General features: G+C 39.9%; 1 protein-coding gene across 6 annotated transcripts in view; it reads left to right on the top strand.

The window, feature by feature from the left end:
* Window positions 1-21,729, top strand: part of dclk1a (doublecortin-like kinase 1a) — a 33,398-nt gene extending 11,669 nt beyond the window's left edge. For 2 of the 6 annotated variants that reach the window (XM_061701968.1, XM_061701969.1), the window contains 13 exons: window positions 2,682-2,783; window positions 9,535-9,635; window positions 15,103-15,181; window positions 15,303-15,475; window positions 16,056-16,175; window positions 16,932-17,078; window positions 17,172-17,305; window positions 18,133-18,210; window positions 18,283-18,379; window positions 18,456-18,536; window positions 18,972-19,079; window positions 19,202-19,275; window positions 20,141-21,729. In XM_061701968.1, coding sequence (XP_061557952.1) covers window positions 2,682-2,783; window positions 9,535-9,635; window positions 15,103-15,181; window positions 15,303-15,475; window positions 16,056-16,175; window positions 16,932-17,078; window positions 17,172-17,305; window positions 18,133-18,210; window positions 18,283-18,379; window positions 18,456-18,536; window positions 18,972-19,079; window positions 19,202-19,275; window positions 20,141-20,198 — 1,352 coding nt within the window. In that variant the 3' untranslated portion in view covers window positions 20,199-21,729. Of the gene's footprint in view, window positions 1-2,681; window positions 2,784-7,156; window positions 7,795-9,534; window positions 9,636-10,160; window positions 12,099-15,102; window positions 15,182-15,302; window positions 15,476-16,055; window positions 16,176-16,931; window positions 17,079-17,171; window positions 17,306-18,132; window positions 18,211-18,282; window positions 18,380-18,455; window positions 18,537-18,936; window positions 19,080-19,201; window positions 19,276-20,140 lie in introns of those variants that run through there. The other 4 variants (XM_061701970.1, XM_061701971.1, XR_009770164.1 and 1 more) reach the window with 4 other exon arrangements.
* Window positions 21,730-22,408: the final 679 nt, after the last annotated feature.

Here is a 22,408-nt window from a genome sequence, read left to right as displayed (position 1 = left end):
AACATGCTCTGAAAAATATGACTTTATGCTTGTAATATTCCGATTCTTTCTTGGAAAATTTTGACTTTATTCTCGTGCTGTATCTATGTTTTTGGCATTAACTGGTGTCGTAATCAGGCTTTGTAGTTTGCGATTGAAAACCTTTTCTTTGAAAATGTTGCTTTTGCCTTGCTCCCATGCTTCCTGCACTCGATCGGCATCTCCTCTGAGAAGAACCCCCCCCCCCCCCAAAAAAAACACTCATTTACACGGCCCGCAGTCGATCCGGTGGCTCTCCTCCCCCCGTGCGTCTCGCACCCTCCACACAGCCTGCGACGCCGCCCCTTCCTTCCTCGCTCGGCTGGCTTCAACCCGGCCCGCAGTGTGTCGCTGTCTCCTCTGTATTCTTGCCAGCGCTTCCTTCCTGCAATCACAATTCCACCAGTCGTACACAGTCAGACATTTCATGACAGTATTACATTTAGTTTCTTTGGAAAAAAAAAAAAAAAGAATTAGTTCTTATTAAATTATATATAATACTTGTAAAAAAATACGTTATTTTTTTATTTAATAATTTTACAAAATGGTCGATTCATTCTAAATTAAAAAAAAAAAATAAAAAAAATAAGCATGAATTATTTTATTAAATATGAAAAATTTTATCATTAATTCAATTAAGGGTTAATTCATTATAATTGAAATCATTATTATTAGAACAAACAAAAGATAAGAATGAATTATTTTATTATTAAAATAAACAATCGGACATGTATGTAACTTTTTAAATGTAATAAATAATTGGTTAATTCATCATAATGAAATTAATTATAAATAATACAATTTCAAAATGTGAATTATTTATTATTAAGAAAAATCATTATAAATAATCGTCAAAATATGAGAATAAATTCTTTGAAATAAACTAATTTGGTATAAATGTAAAAATATTTTGCTTCATTCATGAAAAAAACGGTGAATTCGTTATAAAATTAATTGTAAATTATATGATTAGAAAGTGAAAATGAATTATTATTCATCATTAAAATAAAAAATTCTACATCTGCGTTAAATGAATGGTTAGCTATAATGAAATTAATTAAAGTATGACTAAATATGATTTTTTCTGTAAAATAACCCATTTTACAAAGGCATTTTAACATTTTATTATTATTTTTAAAAATTCTTTTAGCCCCATCTACACCTCTGTTTTGAAAATCAAATGTGGCGCTAGAGCACAGAAGTTTCCACACCCCCGCTCTATACGTATATATGCATAATCGAGTATATAACAAGTCCCAACACCGCAACCCTGAGCGAGCAGCGGACATCCACGTCGTCCGAACGACACGCGTGTGAACCTCCTACACGTGTGACAAAATGATGACACGGCAGCACCGTCCAAGTACAAAGCGGCCGTGACGCGCTCAGTCTAGCGCGCTAGCCCGCTAACACCCTCACGGTCACGCAATAGTAAAAAACAAAAAAAACAAAGACAAAAACAGCTCTGTTGTTATGGCACTCAAAGATGCTTTACAATTGCAAACATTATTCGTTCAGTCCGCAGTCACACCCGGCGGTGCTAAGCTACTTGTGTAGCCACAGCTGCCCTGGCGCAGTCTGAGGGAAACGCGGCTGCCATTCTGCGCCTACGGCCCCCTCCGACCGCCACCAATCATCCGAGCACATTCATTCGTAAGTGTCTCGCAGGGGCGTACATTTACCCTCTGCTCCAAATCTATAATCTATAATTAATATAGGACTATTAAAAATAAAATAATGATATAATAATAAAGACACCCTAAATGATGAATAAAGCTTGAAATAAAAACAAATCATGAATAAAAATGAATAATCCATGAAAGTTTTCAATACATTCCATTGAGACTAAAAGGCAAATATGAATTGAAATCAAACAAATAAGAAGTGGCTCAGAAAATGGATGGATGGATGGATGGATACATATATACAGGGTGATTAAAAAGTAACTCCCTATTTTAAAATACTTATAATTTATTCATATGTTGTAATATTTTTCTCAATCTCTTTGTGTATGTTCCAAGATTAAAGGAGCAAGTCTATTCTACCAAACCAACGACTTTGGAAGAACTTGAAGGGCGAATACGAGAAGTTATGTCTTCCACCTCACAAGAGTTCCTTGTGAAATCAGTGAATGCGCCTTGAGAAAACCGGCGCCCATATCGAATTTGAAATACATTTCTTGTAAGAACTATCGTTCAGAAATAAATTACAAGCACTTAAAAATAGGAAGTAACTTTTCAGTCACCCTGTAGAACAAATATCGATTTGGGTTACTTACAACACTGCTGACTATTTTTGCTGCCGTTCACGTTCACTTCTGTATAAATGGCATATTTTCATTCAATTTACATGTGCATATCATTAGTCTAATAGCATCATTGCCTCAGTCATTTTTGAAACAAGAAAAAAAAAATACAACAAATTAAATCAACGAAGAAGAGTCCAGTTACCTTAATCCAATCTTTGCAGCTGAGCAAAAAAAAAAAAAAATATATATATATATATATATTTTTTTCCAATTGATTATGTCTATGATAGTAGGTTAAAAATATATCTATTTTTTCTTTGCTGTTATTATTCTGCTACTGTCCACTTTGCTGCTGTAATAAAAGTCTCATTCCACTGTAATTGACTGATTTTTATTCTATTGTGTTCTGTGGCAGAGTGTCGCATAATGCGGCCGATGAACTACGGCAAGATGTCTTCCATCCGAGCCTCCCCAAAGGCTTTGATCCAGACTCGACGCAGCAAGTCCCCCGCGTCCGGTAAGAAAACCAGGACGAGTCTTGCTCATCTGATGGCAATGGAAGCATTTTTAAATATATATATATCATGTATATGTACAATATATGGTATTATAATAATGAATATATTGAATGAATAGAACAGGAAAAAAAGAAATTGAGGAAAGGTTTTGAGAATTTACAAATCAAATTTTATAAATTGTGCCAGGGTGTGAATAATTTTCGACATGGAAGCTTTTCATCTAAAATGGTCAAATTTAAAACAAATAATTGTAAAAGATATTTTCATTGTTATTATTATGTCCTCAGTCACTGTCATTTTCAGCAAAAAGATCACCTCAACACAACGTTTTCGCCAGTTTATAATTTTAGATATGGAGATTCTTTTGACATAATTGAAAACATCATTTAAATCTATAAATGTATTCTTATTGTTATTGTTATTATTATTACATCTTAAACTTTTTTTTTTGTCTCTCTCTTGTCATTTACAGCTAAAACATAAAAACAAATACCAAACGTCAAACAAAAAACCTTTTTTATTATTTTTTTTTCATCAAAATATACAAAATAGGACCCCAAAAAATTCAGTACTCGTTTCACTATGGACAATGAAACAGTTTTACCAGCTTTCAGACAGCATCTTAGCAAGGTCGTTTGCTTTTTGTTCTTGGGCTGATATGCATATTTCGGACCAAAAGACGGGCATCTCAGATGAACCACAGAACCCGTCTCCTTACTGAGCGGTTCCCAAGGTGTTTATACTTGCATATAATTGTTTGAACAGACGAACGTGGCCCCTTCAGGCATCTGGAAATTGCACCCAAGGATGAACCAGACTTGGACAAGTCCAAAATTGTCTTCCTGATAGATTGGCTGATTTCTCCTGACTTTCCGCAAATAATTTGTGTTTCAGGTGTGCCTAGTTCAAATATTTCCACAGGTGTGTCTCTAATTAACTCAAATGTTGTCAATAAAAATAGCAGAAGCTTCCAAGGAAATGACATCATCGTCTGGGTTTTCCCAAATTGTTGAAAGGCTTAGTAATCTTACTGTACATAAACCTCTGACATTGAAGAAAAGTCATTTTAAAAAAAAATGGCTAAAAAAAATAAATCCTTCTCCCATTGTTCTGGCATTTAGCTAATAGATATAATTAGGGTAGTTGTAATTGACGCAAACATGAAAAGTTTCGTCTGATACGTCAGTGAGGAAAAAATATAGTGCATGTAAGTATCTGGCTTCAACTGTATATATAAACAGACACACATGTATAAAATATTATTAAAAATGACTTAAAGCATAGATACAGTCGATATTCCAGTATAATTTAACGAGTGACGCAAACCGTGTTCGTATTAGCATCTTTTCGAAAATGGTGTCAAACAGACGTCGTTTTGTTAACGTCTTCCGCTGTTGTTCGTCATTGTCGCATGATTCTGATTATTCTATTACTATAGTGTAATATCATGGTTGTTTGCACTTGCTGTTGTGTTGCTTTTGTGTTTTGCATCTCATTAGCATGGGAACACACTGCGAGGGGTGGGGGGGGGGGGGCATTGTGTGTGTGTGTGTGTGTGTGGCATTCATAATAGGCATTGAAATGATAGCCAGAGGGGAGGAAAAAGGCAACCAGGGAAAGAAGGTTGTCTGCTGACTCAATCCTGCAGCTGCGGCATGAAAAGTGCATCACGGGTAGTGGTTGACGCGCGAGCCCTCCAAGCATCGACTCGCATGTGCGTGCGACAATGACCGTTTGTAACGAATTGTTCTCTTGGCGCCGCCGCTTGCGCGACAAACACTCGCCACGCCAAAACGTCCGTCTGTAGCTTACGGTCGTCCTTGCTGTCTCGTTGTGTCTGGATTGAGTCGGGAAGCTTTTGGGGGGGGGGAAAGGTTACGAGAGTGAGTCATAACACCATCTGATGTGGCTGCTGGCTCACAGAGGCTGATGAGAACATGTGTGTGTGCTAGACTTCTTGTCTTCGTGGACTTGTGAGGTTCATGGAGTGATTCACAAGGGCTGCTAAAGGGATGAAGAAGAGCATCATGTTCACTGTGGGCGCCCATGGAGGGCAGTCAAACCAGATTGTGTTTTGTGTAAATTCTTAAATTTCAGGTCCGAATTGTGGACTCAACACTGTCCTCGTGAAGCCAGTGAAACAAGATTTTACATATGTGTTAGTTGTTGTTTTCCTAGACTTGTGCAGATCTGAATTGCGGATTAAACCGTGCCCTCATGAATGCAGCAAAAAAAAAAAAAAAAAAGTGAGAGAGTGAGGTCTTGTTTTCGTATACTTGTGGGGTGTGAATTCTTAACACAAACCCTGACCTTGTGGATGCAATAACACAAGAATGTGTCTCTTGGTTCTTGTTTTTCTGTACTTGTGGGATTTAAATTCTGGACTACAACCTGTCCATGTGACGTAGAACAACAAGATTCTGTGAGTGTGTGTGTGTGTGTGTGTGTGAATTCTTGTTTTTGCTCTACGTGTGTGGTCTGAATTCTGGACCAATTCACAGGGCTTGACATCTTTGTGAGGACATGACATGCTATAAGATTCAAAATGACATATGATTAAATTGGCGTTGACATTCGAATTAAGTCAACACTTGAGTTGCTGGGTCCCTGCGAATGCTGTAAAACAGTATTTAGCATGTGTTTTAGTTCTTGTTCTCCTATCCTTGTTGAACATGTTGATCATTTACGATTGTAGGCCGCGACCATTTTCTAAGCAGATCGGGGAAGAAAAATTACTTTGAGCCTACCACAGGATAATCGGTCAAGATCATCTTTACAGATATCAATAATCACGGCGAGGATTTGTGATTGTAAATTTTGAACAGGTTTAACATTTACAATGGTTGGCGCCAACCGATATCCGAGCCGATCTGGGAGTAAAAATCTCGTTCAACACACCACAGGATAATCGCTCAGGATCATCTCTAGAGACATACAATAATCAGGCCTTTGATTGAAAGAAGGAAAAAGGCACAAATTATGCCCGATTATCCGGTGTGTGTATACCCCGCTTCAACAACTGCTGTTCCGTTTTAGTTCACACTCACTGAGTTCAAGGGGAGGATTTGCGATCGTAAATATTGAACAGGTTTAACATTTATGACGGTTAGCCCTGACAGGACAGTATAATCGCTCAGGATAATCATTTGAGACATTTGATAATCAGCCCTCGCTGGCTTTTTATCGCAAGGGACGAAAAATGCTCCAAATTTGACTTGATTTTCGCACTCTAGTGAGGACTTTCATGCAGGACAATGGGTCCATGTGAATGCAGTAAAACAAGACTTTGTGCATGTGTGTGTGTGTGTGTGTGTGTGACTGGTCCGCGGTTGTCCCGGCAACGCGTAGCCGCTACACAGCGGCGCGTCCATATATGTCAATAACTTCCTGGCCCACCGCTTGAGTCAGTTTTGGGAAACCTTCCTCCTCCTCCTCCTCCTCCTCATCATGTTCTAAGGACTGTTGTTGACTGTTTTTTGTCAGTGTGCTACTAATCTCCTCCAGGGCGACAAATTCGTAGTTCCTGGAGCTGCTTTTCGATCGAGCTCTGTTTTGTTTTGCTCATACTGATGACACTCAGCACATCCAGTCCCATATTCATGCTAACAACAGCAACAGTCGCACGACGCTCATGTAACAAATACAAATAAGAGGCTCCCTGCCATTCTACTCCAGTGCTCTCGGTTCCAGTAAGCCGCCATGATCGATATGTTTAGTTTTAGCGATTGATTCACTGGTTGATTGATGGATTGAATTCTTGATTTTGAACATTTGTGAAAATGACATAGAAAAAAAACAAAACAAAAACAAAAGGACGAGATGAAACAAAAATACAATGAAAACAAAGTTAAATTATGCATGTTGGAAAAGGAGTAGGAAGAAATCAAATGTATTTACTCCTACCCCTTGTCTCTACTTCCTGATAATTCTATATAACTATTGCTTTATAAAAGATAAATAAAGCACTACATTAACGTAACAGTAAGAAATATGAATTGCTACACATCCTTATTCCGATACTGTGTACGCCAATACAATAATACAGATGATTATATCAGTAACAGCAGTGTCTTGGATTTTAATGAAAAGAAAAAAGATCAACAACTACCACAAACAAAACGATAAAAACAAGCCCCTATACCTATATTTAATATACACACAGGTTTATTTATTGTTCCATATAATATTAATGGTAGATATTTATATTAATCCTACTGGCTCCTCATATTTTGTAGAGGTCACTTGTTTGTATTTGTTTTTAAGCGAGTTGATTTTTGGACACTGTTTCCGCTCCACACATTTAAAAAAAAAAAATCTTTCTTGAAACCTTTTTCTGTATTATTTTTTTTTTTTTGGGGGGGTTATAAAATTTTCCTGGCTTAGTAAAGAAGTTGCACTGTTTGAAATTCCACAATAGTCTTTTTAGGGTTTCAAATGAGTGGTCTAGGATTACAAAGTATTGCATAAATGATGTATTTGCATATAAAACATGTTCACGTGATCAATTATTCCAATTCGATCATAATGGCGACTCATTGTATTCCTACAAAATTCCTCTCAGGTCGTTTGAAAGGCACGTGTTCGCCACTCAGCTTGGCTATGACATCATCACGCGCACACATCCTGCTCTCTGATTGGTCCGTGATTCTCTCCTCGCTGCCTTTGGCTACCGATCGACATTTGTTGTTACAAATGCGGAAATAATTCATCGTGGCGGTGATGTATTGTCATCCCCTGTCCTCCTTCCATCCATCCCTCTCTCGCTCTCTCTGGGCCGGGTGCGGGTCACGGTATGCGCAAGCGTCTCTCTCTCTCTCTCTCTCTCTCTCCTCTCTCTCCCTCCTCCCTCCCTCTCTCGCTCTCGCTCTCTCTCGCACCTTTGTGCCCATCAGTGTACTACAGCGCAGCCGACGTCTTCCCATTCACCACTTTAGTAGCCAGGCAGCTGCTCCTCTTCCTCCTCGTCCACGCGCACTGTGCTCTTCATCTTCATCATGCCGGGCGAGGAAGGTAGGGCGTCCATCATATATGGGATGTAGGGATGTGTATATCGTGCGTTTACGTGTGTGTGAGGGTCCAGCCCCTAAATTGCGACGATTTGGACGATGAAGTCAGTGTGTTGTGTAACATTCTGTGTGTGTGTGTGAGTGTGTGTGTGTGTGTGTGGCTGGGTTTCATCAATGGAGAAGCTTGCTATGTTGTCATACAATGATGATGATCAGTGATGAAGATGAAGTTTGTGTGTTGTGTAACGTCTATTTTCGTCTGCTGTGGATGGCCACTGGTGAATTATGCACACGCACGTTGTGTTGATCGCGGCGGGGGGAGTAAACAGGACACATCAAAAGAATATGATTACTATCTGTGTGTGTGTGTGTGTGTGTGTGTGTGCGCGCGCACACGCTGATATAAATATATACATATATCGGATAGTTAGATAAGGGTTTCCAGTCTTTCAAATGAGAGCTTCATGAACGGGTTGGGGTTTCAAATTAGGGTTTGTGGTCCAAAGTAAGGTTTCAAATGAAGGGTTTTATGTCCGGGTTGGGTCTTAATGCCAGGGTTAGGGTCTGAAATTAGGGTCTCAAGCGTGGGTCCAGGTTTCAATTAAGGGTTTGGGTTTTATGAGAGGGTTAGGGTTTCAAATGAGTGCGTCAAGACTGGGTTAGGGTTTGAAATCAGGATTAGGGTTTCAAGTTAGGGTGTCGAGACAGGATTAGGGCTTCAAATTTGGATTCCAGACAAGGGTTTGTGTTCCAAAGCATTGCTTCAAATCAGGCTTAGGGTTTGAAGTTATGGTTTCAAGCCTGGGTTAGGGTTCTCTACCAGGGTTTTGCTTTTCATGTGAGGTTTAGGGTGTTTCATGAGGGTCCCAAGACACATTGAAAATGAGGGTTTCAAGGCAGCATTTTTCTATTTTCCAAACAATGGCTGTAATTTAAAATTAGGATTTCAAGACTGGGTTAGGCTTTCAAGCAAGAATTAAGGTTTAAGGGAGAGTTGGGGTTTATAACAAGGGTTGGGTTTCAAGTCAAGGCCCAAGCCCGAGTTAAGGTTTGAAACAAAGGTGAGGTTTTTCGAGCTTGGGTTAGGGTTTCCTGCCAGAAAGAAGCCTAATTTCAAATTAGGATTTTAAGACATGGGTTAGGGTTCCAAGGGACGGTGTCAAACTCAAGGCTCGGGGGCCGTATCCTTTTATGTGGCCTGCGAAAGCAAATCATGTTTGTCAACCTCCATTATTCTTGTTAAAATCTGTGCCAAAATTTCAAATTGTCATCTGAAATAAATCAATAACATTGAGAGCAAAGTTTGCAAGCATTTATTGATTTTTTGGTTCCCAAACTTCTTCTTATAATAACCTGAACAATGAACAAACTAGTGTCTTGACTTCTGGTTTCAAAAGTAGTTATCCATCAATATTTGTGAATATGTAAGGCGATGGAAACATATTTTAGTTTCGCAGTCATAACGGCCCTCTGAGGCAAGTCGTACCTACAATGCGGTTTAAGGTCTCGAGTCAGGGTTCCAAACCACCTGGGTTAGCATTTCAGTAGTGGGGTTCCAAGGTAGGCTATAAAGAAGGGTTAGGGTTTCAAGCGACGATTAAGGTTTGATATATTCAAGTACTTTACATGGCAAAGGAATATTTGCCATAATCCATGGGACGATCTGTGTGAATCTCGCAGCCCTGCTATTTCCCACGTGTCCCCCTCACGCACTCTTGCTCCATTTTCTCCACGTTCCCTCTAGTGAACGGGATGCCGGCCAGTCAGCTGTCCACGCCGCCGCAGACGGCAAAGTCTCCCAGCCCCTCCCCCGCCAGCCCGGCCAGCCTCAGCCAACAGTGGCGGGTAAGGCGCGCGCACTGGGTCGCACGCATACGTACACACTCCAATTGTTATAGCGCAATCAAGAAGATATATCTTGTTCTAAAACAGCCGTTAAAAGCATGTACGTCAAATCAGGGTTAGGGTTTCAATCCTAGGTTCGGGTTTTATGTCAGGGTTCCGGTTTGTAATTTGGAATTTCAGGCTTGAAGCTTTAAGAGTAGCTTAAGCCGTCAATAATCAATGTTCACACAATTGGTCGGAAAGTAATTTATTTCCTGCAAAGAATGTGTCTATCTATGCCGCCGATGTACAGCGACAGGCAGAACAATTCAACGCGCTTCCACTAGAGGGCGGAAGGTACAATTAGCTTGTGTAGCCATCTGTTGCCATTGTATCGTACGCAGTAACCGCTTCGTGTTCAACTCCGCAGACCCGTTTGGCACATTTGTGAGCAAATAGAGACAAAATCCTCATTATTTCAGCGGACTGTGTATATAAAACGGAATCACTGCTGTAGTGTGACTAAACCGCGCTCTATGTTAACAGGATACGGACAAAGACGAGCATAGGCCGACTACATCTTAGAGCCACATCACAGCGCATCTATGAATATTCTTTGTTTCGTGTGTGTGGTTTTTGTTGTGTAGTTGTCCACCACGTCATGTTTCCACCCTTTGCTAGGCATAACTTGTATTTGTGCAATATGTCATGTCAAGATATGAGGTCTTTTGTGTTTTTATTTGTTTTGTTTTCATTCATTTGACACGCATCTTTGTGTGCGGTGTTTCGTTTTGGAGGAAAGGGCTAAATGGGAAGTAATCAATCCAAAAAAAAAAAAATATATATATATATATCCAAATTTTAGGATTTATGAGAATATGTCAAAAAGGAGCATGGTGATTGACAGACGGCACCAAATGAAACCACAAAAGGAGGTCATAAAATCCAGACACTAGAGCGGTTGAGCACACCGATGAGATCACAAATAATGATTGATTTACGTCCCCAGGTTGAGTTATGGCACCCAATAAATCCAATAACAGGAGTTCATCAAATCCCGATATAGTGTGGTAGACAACACACCGAATAGGAGTGCTCGTAGATTTATGGCCCCTGATTAATTTATGGCCCATCCAAGAAATCATGAATTATTCTACCCTTTGTTGATTCGAAAACAATGAAGCTATAAAATCTAGACGCTCATGTCAGAAAGAAGCGGGGGCACATCTTGTATGTTCAATGTTTTTATGATGTCCATATCAAATGAACAAAATCGATTTGAATGATTTATGGCCCCCGATTGCTTTACGGAACCTCCAACAAACGATCGATCTCCCGCTTGATCTCTTGCGAACAAGGAGGTCCTACGATCCACACGTAAACGAGCCGTTGACAAGTTTCCACTTGGATGGTGTCAAACTTTGCGACGCCATTTTTGCTGCGTTGCTGTGAAGTCGGTGATGCTTCTATTTTCGGTCTGAAATATCCAATTTTCTGCAGGCAGATTTTGTTCCCAGAGATTCCACCAAAGATGATGCTCTCCAATACAGGAACTGTAGCAAAAACCACCATAAATCCATCAGCACACCAGATGTACTGGAGAAGTGTACAATATATTTGAAGGAACCCAACGACTGTAGCCCTGGAATTTATGACCTCCCGTTGTCAAAAGATGAGATGTACAGGATTCCTGGTATGCCGTAAATCCATCGAAGGCCGTAAACTCATGATCACATTCCCTATTTTGTACCTAAAAAGTACAAAGCCATAAATCAACCACCACAAGCGAGCAGTTATTCTCTCGAATTTGACAGCGTCAATCAAAAGAAAATGGATGTACTTGTTTGATTATTTATTAATCGGGCACCTATCGACGCACATGAAGACATAGTCCTCGTTTTTTCCGTTCGCCGCACGCGCCCGATCGTAGGTGACGTCATACGCGAAGCAGCCATTTGCACGCCGTCATGTTTTATGCGCGCGGCGCTCGAGTGACCCATTTTTATGAATCGGAAGCGGCCTCGCCTACATCCTGCGACGCTGCGACGTCTCATCGACATTCCGAGCAGATTTGCCAGCGTCGCTCCGAGGTTGCCCGCCGTCTGCTCGCTCCGTTTAGTGTGGAGAGAGAAAAAAAGAAGAAGAAAAAAAACAAAAAACAGGCGGCTGCCATAAATCACGGGAACAAGCTGCTGTTAGCTCCTCATCCTCACCGGATTGTGTGTGCGGGCGCCGTGACTCAACTTTTATTTTGTGTTTGTGTGAGAGAGTGTGTTTGTGTGTGTGTGTGTGTGTGTGTGTGTGTGTGTATTTGTCATAATATTGTGTTGAAGCACATTTGGGGAAGGTCATAAAATGACCATAGAAAAAGAAGAAGAAAAAAAAGACAAATCATACATATTTGTATGTTGAATCGTGTGGGGGTTTTTTTTGTTCATGTTTTCATTTCCATTTGTCTGTTGTCATTAAATTATCATTTCATTTGCACACATTTATTGTTTTGTGTTTCATTTCATGATGTCTTTTTGTGTACGTTTCTCTCTCTTACACACACACACACTGCATGTTTATAGTAAATATGTAATAATATTTCATTTGTAATAAAATAACGTATGTGAACTCAACTCAGGAAAAGGACAAACATCAAAGACGACCTGTCGCCCTGACATCCTTTATTTTGGCGGGAACAGATTTCAAACTAAAAGCGTTCCCACGCACATAAATCTGTTTCACGTTTCTTCATCGGGTCTAATTAAATAACATAACTTCAAAGAAGACCGTTTACACAAAACAAAGGCTTCAAGAGACTTTATTTTGGTGGAGTTAGAAATCTTTCTAACTAAAAGTTCTGTCGCTCACACAATATGGACGACAATCTGCGCGTTTAATAGGCGTAGACAACATATTTTGAAGTCAAAAGAAAATATCGCAGCGCAATTCAGAATTCAGAAATTCAGTCGTGCGATTCCTGACGCGGCGGAGGAGCCTTCGGGTTTGGTGACCTGAATCTTTTCCCCGTGTAGCCTTATCCCCTTGGCGTTCTTGTTTCTTTATTTTTGTTCTCATCATTTTCAGCTCCACCCCTTCATCTTATTGTCATTTACGAACACATTTAACTTTGTTCTTCTCGTAATTTAGTTTACTTTTAGTTTTGATCCTTTCATTTTTTTCTTTGATCTTATCATTTTTCAATTACATTTACCTTTGATCTGATATTAATTATCAGTCCCGTTTAATGTGCTTTCAACGTACCTTTGATGTTATCATCATTTTCGCTAATTTCCTTAGATCTTATGTCGAGCCTTTGATCATGGCTCGTCCTTTGTAACCACGGTTCCCTATGATCTTATCGTCCTTTCCGTATGTTTTCATATTGACCTTCTGTCAATCAGCTATTATCACTGGGAATTGGTTCTCTCTGGCCGCATTGCTCGCTTACAGCTTCGATCGCTGACGTAAACGTTTTTGATCACGCGCCGGACACTCGTTCTACTTGAAAGCTTCCTCGTTAAGGTGAACAATATCAGCACTTCCTGTTTTCATTCGGTGTGACAACAACCAGACGATTCCCGCGGACAAACGAGATGAGCCCCCCCCCCCCCCATACATCCCTCCATCCCGGCAGCAGGAAGCGACCATATTCAGGCTTCTCCTCAGCAGTTCCCATGGCAACAGTGTTTGTGGCAGGAAGAGAGCGGCTGCATGTGCGATGAGGCCGCAGGAGAGACGAGGAGGAAGAAGACGAAGAAGATGAACGCTTTTACACTGATTGTCGACCCCGGAAAAAAAAAAAAAAAAAACACACAAAAAAACGAGCTTACGTAAGACAAAGAAGCATCGAGGACATTTTCATTCCCACTCGGTCAGAAAAAGATGACTACGCAACCATTTATGTAATCGCATACTTACATGCAAATAGCAAATAGATGCCTTAATATAGAAATAAATGCATAGGAATAGGCGTAGAGTTTATTAGTAGTTGGATCAATTTTAATTTAACGTGAAAATTAAATTTGTTAAAAAAAACAACTAACCGTAGCCCATTTTTACACTTGAAAACAATATTAGTTGTGACATTTTTACATTTATTTAATATTTTGGATAGAATTGAAACATTGATTTTAAATTACATTAATTAAAAAATATATTTTTAGATTTGTTGATTCTTTTGCATTTGGATTTTGATTTACATTTAAACAAATTTATATTTGAAACTTTTACGTCTGAAAAAAAACCGATGACTACATCAACCAATTATGTAATAGCATAATACTTATTAATAAATCTAAAATAATAACAGACATCATTTTATTCCGAATTAACCAATTTTCATTGAACTTTAATTTGTTTTATTTAAATCTAAAAAAAATTCACATGCATTAAATTTCAATTTTTTTTACATTTTATATAAATAAAAACAGATTTTTTGTTCAATTTAATATCATTTGGATTTTGACGTGTATGTAAAGAAATTACTGTCATTTAAAATGCGTTTTTAAAATGAATTCATTTTCAAATGACATTTTAAATTCACCTGCATTTGTAGTATTAAATAATAATTTCAATATTTACAACAATGATAATAATAAATGGCTGTCATATGTAAAAAAAAAAAAAAATTTTAAAATGTATTTTACATTCCAACAAGGCCGACCTTCGCTCATGGTCATCCCGTCTGTAGACTGTGTTTACCTTTTAGAAACAAGTTATGATCTAGAAATCATTTAAAATGTACTTCAATGTCCACATCCATCTGGAAATCTTGACAAGATCAACTTACTCATCATACCATATAAACGCAAATGGGAACTTTTCACAATGAGGGTGCAGTTGTCCTCCTGCCTTGTAAATTTCTACATAAAAATACATACAAGTTATGGCAATGCGTGGAAAAATAACATAAGAGTGCCCCACCAAACCGACCGTTTTTGACTGTCATTTAAGTGGTCGTCAGTACGCCCTCCAGTGGGCAAAATTAGCAACAACATTGAATTTGATTGAAAAATGGGTTCTATCCCCACGTTCCGGATTGGACCCCCTGATGGGCCGGTTCTGGCCCGCGGGGTGTACGTTTGACAGCCCTGCTTTAAGCTCATTTAGGTCAGAATTTCGCCTACCGAGTCGAAAACAGAGATGGAAATGGTGTCGTCGACAACACCCTGACTATTTGCTGTAAGTGCTTCCAAAAACTTCTCCGAGTCACGGGCAACACGACAAACACGTCAACTCATTCGCGGCCAGCCTTCCCAGTGAACATGGATATTTGACTTCCAAAGCCGTCAATGGCAGTGAATGTGTTTTAATGCAACTTCAAAAACGTCCTTCCGAATATAATTTAAGTAGGCCTTGTAAGAAAATGCAGGCCCAGTCAAACTCTCCAATCGTGTCTTGAACCGTAGGTCAGAAACCGAGACAGGAATGGAATCTTATCTTCGGCTCATCGTTACTCACTAATCGTCCGATGACGTCGCTGTGATTTCATCCGCAGGGCTCCGAGGGCTCCTCCCCCTCTCTGTCTTCCACTCAAGCTTCCAGCCCGGTGAACAGCGACGGAGCAGTGACCGACGGTAAGGACGGGCTTTTTATCGTAATTCTTTTTACAATTATTTGGGGGATCATAAGAAATACTCACAAACCGTATCCGATTGTATCGATTGTCATTTCTACTCTCACGTTTCCTCCCCGCAGAGGAAATGGTGGCGGACGAGGTTCCGGCCGTCCCGTCTTACATATCGGAGCGCTACAAGGTGGGCCGCATGCTGGGCGACGGCAACTTCGCGGTGGTCCACGAGTGCGCCGAGCACTCGACGGGACGCCATTACGCGCTCAAGATCATCAACAAGGGCAAATGCAGAGGCAAGGTCAGACGGTGCTCTCCATGACCTTGTTTGACCTTCATGTTTGATCTTGTCAATTTTCACGGTTATCTTTGATCGCATCGGCATTTTCAATCACTTTGAGGTTTGAGTTTAGTGTCATTTTTTTTTTTTTTTACCATGTCTACCTTTGATCCTATGGGAAATTTTCAGTCACGTTGACCTCTTTATCTATTACCTGGATCAGACTACAAGATTTTAGTCCCGTTATTGGCCCAGGTTGCTATCGCAGGTGATTTCCCAGATCGGGCCCGACATATTTTGTCAGGAACGACAAAACTCCTCGTAGTGTGACATAATTCCCGATTAACGATTTGGCATCGGAGAAGCCCTACGATCCCAAAAGGAAAAAGTCTTGCATGTTGGATTGTTTGGGTTATTAAGCTTTGATCATATCATCATATCAGAACTTTCTACTGTTTATTTGGACCTTATTGTCATTTTCAACTACATTTATGATCTTTTTTTTTTTTTTTTTTGTCCATGTGTACTTTTGATCTTATCATTTTCGACCACGTTTACATGAATTGCGTGAGGCTAATTCCGGTTCACGTTTGCCCCTCAGGAGCACATGATCCAGAACGAGGTGGCCATCTTGCGGCGAGTCAAGCATCCCAACATCGTCCTGCTCATCGAGGAGGTGGACACGTACGGCGAACTCTACCTGGTCATGGAGCTGGTCAAGGTCGGTGCAGGTTTATTTCGGGAATATCTAATACGCGCGAGGCCGTTCTTTCGCGGAACGTGAACCCAGCGGTGAATTCCGAAGCAGCTTCCGAAGGCGTTTGAATATAAAAGCGAGGCGGGAAGCGTCGGTGCCTAATTCACGAGGCGTGAATGCCGTCCATCTGTTTGACGAGGGGAGGACGCGCACGTGCGGGCGGGAAGGCGGCGAACGAGCGGGAGGAGACCGAAGAAGGCCGAGAGACACAGATGGCAACGCCGCCACGGTTGTCGCACGTCTGCATGTGTCTTTCTCCATTCAGGTAAAAATCTTGATCCTCAGCCTAGATGAGAGGGAAAAAAATACATTACAACTTGATTACAAATTATCCAAATTATCAAGAGTAATCGGGGGGGGTTTGCACCCGAGTCTGAGACACTTGATTTGAATTATCTACCGATGTCGAGTCCCGATGCAATATCAACAATACGTTAAGCAAAAGAGAGTAGCCGAATTATCTCAACTATCTTAATTTTTAAAATTTGAATAAAAGCAGCCCAACAAGATAGCTTTTTCTATGGCTATAAGCAGTGCAGCAGTGGTTCAAACCAAGTAAACAAAATCTTTTCATGGCATTTCAGTGGTGCGGCACAAAATGAGGATGCAAACAAATTACATTTAAATATCAAATAGCCAATATCTTTACCAATGCTTCCCAGTGAGATTCCGGTCCAAACTTACGAACAATCTGCCCGTCATGACACGATGTGTCCACAGGGGGGAGACCTGTTCGACGCCATCACTTCGGCTAACCGCTACACGGAGAAGGACGCCAGCGGCATGCTCTACAACCTGGCCAACGCAATCAAATACCTCCACAGCCTCAACATCGTGCACCGGGACATCAAGCCGGAAAACCTTCTGGTGAGGTCACTTCCTGTCTCAAACTGTTGCCAGCTGAAGTCAATGTAGACTTACTTCAGACCGCTACTTTAACCGTGTTTTTATCGTTATTAGGTGTACGAGCACGCAGACGGCAGCAAGAGCCTCAAACTGGGAGACTTCGGTTTGGCCACCGTGGTGGACGGACCTCTTTACACCGTCTGCGGCACGCCAACATATGTAGCACCTGAAATCATTGCAGAAACAGGGTAAGGCCCTCGTTTGGTTTGAACTTTTTTTTTAATTCGGTATTATGTTTTATTTCTCTTTAGTTGATTTTATTTTACTTGGTAGTTGTATTTTTAGGTCAATTCGGTGTTCAATTTATGTAATATTATTTGTATTTTTAGTTTTTATTTGACATTGTTTTTATTTTTACTTAATTGAATTTTTGTTTGTTATTTGTATTTGTTAAATTATATTAAATATTTTTTCCGTGACATTACCGGTATTTTTCGATGATATTTTCCAGATTTTTATTTTATATTATTCGTATTTTACAATTTCTGTAATTGATTTTATTTTATGCTGTATTTTTATTTTTACTTTTTAATTAAATTTTAGTTTCTTTTTTGTGATATTACTTGTAATTCAATATTATTCTAGTTTTATTATATAATATATTTTTTATATTCCTTATTTAAAAACGTAACTTTTTTATGCTTTAGATTTTACATTTGCTTTGTTTTTATTTTCCGTGAGAGTTGTAAATTTATTTTATTTCATTTTGTTTTTTATTTTATGTGAAATTTGCAAGTCTATTTTATTCTACTTTTTATTCTAGGTAATCAATGTTGTTAGCTTCGTTATTGACTTATTTCAATATATTTTAGTTTTTATTTTGATTATTTGCAATTCTATCATTGTACTTATTTTTTTTTATAGAAGGTTGGATTAATTTTATTGTATTTATATTGTTTTCCAAATTTGATATTATATGATTTCTATTGTTTTAATTTCTTTGTTGTATGTTTTCATTTTTATTTGTATTATTATTTTATTGAAATCTGACTTGTGGCTAACTGTGTTGTGACAGGTACGGCCTGAAAGTGGACATCTGGGCCGCCGGCGTGATCACTTACATCCTTCTGTGTGGTTTTCCGCCTTTCCGAGGGTAAGCGGCTTGTCCGCACGATAGGACCACTCCCTCTAGTGGCGGGTGACGTCACTGCGCGTTTGCTTGCAGGAGCAGTGAGGATCAGGAGGTTCTCTTCGACCAGATTCTGATGGGCCAGGTGGAATTTCCTCTGCCGTACTGGGACAACGTGTCGGACACAGCCAAGGTAAATGCGTTTTTTTAGGAAATTTGGTTCTTAAATGTTGCTGGAATGTTGCTCAGTGTTTTTTTTTTGATCTCAGGAGCTGATCCGATCCATGCTGGAGGTGGAAGTGGACCAGAGATACACGGCCCTGCAGGTCCTGGAGCATCCATGGGTCACTGTAAGCGCTTCTACTGTTCATATTTCTATTTCTATCATAATTTTCACCTTTTCTTTTTGATCTTAGCTTTTCCAACACATTATGAATTTATCTTTAATCTACTTCAGTCATTTTACCGTCGTTTCGGTCACCTACATCTTTTGATTTGAACGTCATTCGCATCTGATGTTACCAGCGTTTCCCACCTTTACCTTTGATCTTGTAGTCCTTTGGCTTTGATCTCACTTGGTCTTTGACCACCTTTTTACCTTTGATATTCTGACCTTCGGCCATATTCACCTTTGATCTCATCCATTTTGTATCCCGCGGTTACCATTTTCAATCACATTTCTTCTTGATCTCGTCATTGTTTACATCTTAGCGTTTTTCGCATAAACGAGTGATTCTCTGTCGATTTAAGATTTACTTGACGCCGGTTGTCCTTGCTGGATGCAGGATGAAGGTCTTTGCGAGAACGACCACCAGCTGTCGGTAGCGGGAAAGATCAAGAAGCACTTCAACACCGCACCGAAGGTCGGCGATGACACAGAGGCGCTTATTTCTGTAAGCGGAGACCACGAAACTAAACATTTTGTCCGCCAACGGAAAGTGATGAAAATGTCTTGATTTAGTGTGTAGTTGTTGGAGGTCTTTCTGACTCTGCTGTCTTTTGCGTTTGTGCTCAGTTGGACGGAGGTTTTTCTATGCAGAGATCCGGATCGCTGGACTTCCAGCAGCACCCGGCCATGTACTGGATAAGGTAAGCCAGGGTCCTTCATCACACATCAAATGACCCCAAAATTGTCACTTCAAACCAAACTGAGAGAACTTGTTTGTCTTTTTGGTTATGGGTTCAAGAGCGTTTTCTATGGGTCTGTTCTTGCTAGACCTGCCTGCCAATTGTCACGTTGCCAAGTGAAACTGGCTTCGGGGGCTGAATTTTCAAAAGAGATGTTGTTTTCCATGGCGAGTCATCACAATTTGCCGCCCCGCTCCACCCACAATGACCAAAACTCAAATCTGTCTCTATTTAGCACTGGCACGCAAGGTTGTAATTTGGTAGCAATCAGGCAAAATATGAAGGCAGAGTTTGTTTTGAAAGACCCTGAGAAATGGTCAAATTGACCCCGAAATGGCTGCTTCAAACCAAAATGGCTGACTTCATGTGTCTTTTCCAGCATGGCTTCCTGAGACTTTTTTGAGGGTCTACTCATGATAGACATGTCTACCAAATGTCATGCTGCCAAGTCAAACCAGCTCCGAGGGCTGAATTTTTAAGACGTTCGATTGGACTTAATTGTATTTGTGTCGTGTTTGAAGGCGCTCTTCCTGCGTGTAATGATGAAAACGCAACCATTTCACAATTTAGCGTTTCCCATCTGTCGAGTATACAAGGTTCAAATTTGGTACCAATAAGACAAAATTTCTTGGACGAGTTTTTCTTTGAAGGACTCATGGAAATTGAGAAAATTGGCCTGAAACAGCTGACTTTCTGTGTCCTTTCAGACATGGTTTCTTGAGACTTTTTTTTTTTTTACTCATGATAGACATGTCTACCAAATTTCATATCACGCAGTGAAACTGTCTAGTGGGGCTGAATTTAAAACGTGAATTTTTCCCTTCAGGCCTCCCCTGTTGATAAGGAGAGGTCGCTTCTCGGACGAGGACGCCACCCGGATGTGATGCCTTTGCAAACCTGACATGTCCCGCCCAAACGCCAGCCTCCCGCGTGACTTTGACAACATCTGCATCAGCTCCGAAGAGGGCGGGAATCCCTTCAAGGAGTTCCCACAGAGGGACAAAAGTACAAAGCAAAAAAAAAAAAAAAAAAAAAACCCAAAAACCGAGAGAATTCTTGGGTGTCTTTCCAAGAGGAGAAGTTTATTTTATTCAATTTTATTTTTTTTAGTTGTGTCATCCGTCATTCCCCGTCTGTGATGGAACATCCTTGGCAATATGGACCAATGAACTTCATTTTTTTATATACACACCCACATATATATATATATATATCATGTACGTAGTTCTCTTTTTTTACAGAGATATGTTGTTGTCGATCGATCGGTGGAAGGAAGTAGGTGTTTCTCGCAGTAGGCCAGCGGCGCTTTTTCCTTCAAAACACGTCGGAAAATGGAACAAAGTATTGGTGTTGCCTTCCGGTAACGTCGCATTGAGACGCTGACGGACGGTGGGTTCGGTCGCCAGTCGTACGTTTGAGTGCCGCTTCTTTCACTGCTGGTGTGTAGCAAACATGATTCCATGATCCCCCCCCCCACCCACCACACTAAAGGCCCCGCCCTGAAGCAGACAAAGGTGTAACCTCGCTGATGTCAAACACATGCAGAACCAGCAGCACTCAAGTGGATTTACTCCTCATTCTTCTTCATTCTTCATGAATTCAGCATAACAGACACACCGTAGCGTCTAAAATAACGTCTGTTATTGTTGTTATTATTATAAAATCTAATATGTTCAGTATTGACGAGCAAAGAAAAGTCAGTCGGGGAGATCATCTGGTCCAGTTTTGGGTTTTATGGCAAAACATCAAACTTTGCCGCCATGCTCCGTCCATACGGAATGACTCAAATGTTTTGCAGGTTACGGTCATTCGTTTGTCTAGTTAAAAAATATTAAAATTGGGTAGCAATCAGGCAAAATCTCCAGGAGGAGTGAAGCCCTGGAATCGGCAAAAATGAGCCTGAAATGACCCCGTCAAACCAAAGATGGCAGACCTCCTGGGTATTTTCAGGCATGGCTTATGAAGACTTTTTGGTGGGTCAACTCATGACGGACATGCCGACCAAATTGCCCACACGCAATGATGAAAACTACAAATTCTTTGCAATTTAGCATCGTCCATAGTGTACGTGGTTCAAATTTGGTATCAATTGGACAAATTCTGTAGGACCTTCAACGGAACGCTGGAAATGGCCGCTTCAAACCAAAACGTCAGACTTCCTGTCTCTTTTTTCCGATGGCCAACATGGCTCGCTTGGGGCCGATGATCTCTCTCGCAGTCGTCACTTTTGTCTGTAGGTCCCCTTGATGTGTCGATTGTATTGATTGCGATCAATACTAACCAATCAACGAACAGCAACAAGTGCTCACCAAAGTGCTGTGACGGCTGCATTACACCATTACGCCTGTTGCAAAACCAATACATGTACCTCTCTTCAACAGTGCTCTATCAACAATAACGTGGTATTAAAAATTATTAAAATGCTTAGAATAAAAGTTGTTTCAATTCATTTGACTATGTATTCTAAGATTTTTTTTGAAAGCATTAATCTTTTCTCCCAAAAATTATTTTCTTGAAAAAACACTATCTCAACCAGTCTTTCTCCACAAATTGGATTTCTTTCAAGAATTTTTTTTTATAAAAATACAACTTTTTGTCAAAAATATAAAACGTTTATCGTTAGAAAAGAAGTCAGCAAGAAATTGGTATTTTTTTTTAAATTGCAAAATCCCAACTTTTTTTTTTTTTTAGAGAAAAAAAGTCTACATATTTGCCCCAAAACATATTCTTTAAAAAAAAATCTAGTTTCGATCCAAAATATTTATTTTTTTGCTAAAAAAAAAAGTCTTCTTTCCAAAATGTTTTTCTTGAAAAAAGACTTCTCAAATAAAAACCGATCTATCAAAAAATAAAATAAAAAATAAATAAATAAACATTTCTGAATAACAATAAAAAAAGACAATTGGCTGGCAACCAGTTCAGGGTGCACCACGCCTTCTGCCCGATGATAGCTGGGATGGGCTCCAGCACGCCCCGCGACCCTCGTGAGGAGAAGCGGCTCAGAAAATGGATTTATGGATGGATGGACAAAAAAATATTTTTAAAAAAAACATGTTTCTGAATAATAGTAATAATTAAAAAAAAGACATTTATT

The sequence above is a fragment of the Phycodurus eques genome, chromosome 17 (assembly GCF_024500275.1).
Source record: "Phycodurus eques isolate BA_2022a chromosome 17, UOR_Pequ_1.1, whole genome shotgun sequence".
NCBI lineage: Eukaryota > Metazoa > Chordata > Actinopteri > Syngnathiformes > Syngnathidae > Phycodurus > Phycodurus eques.
This window is presented reverse-complemented; position numbering and strand designations above follow the sequence as displayed.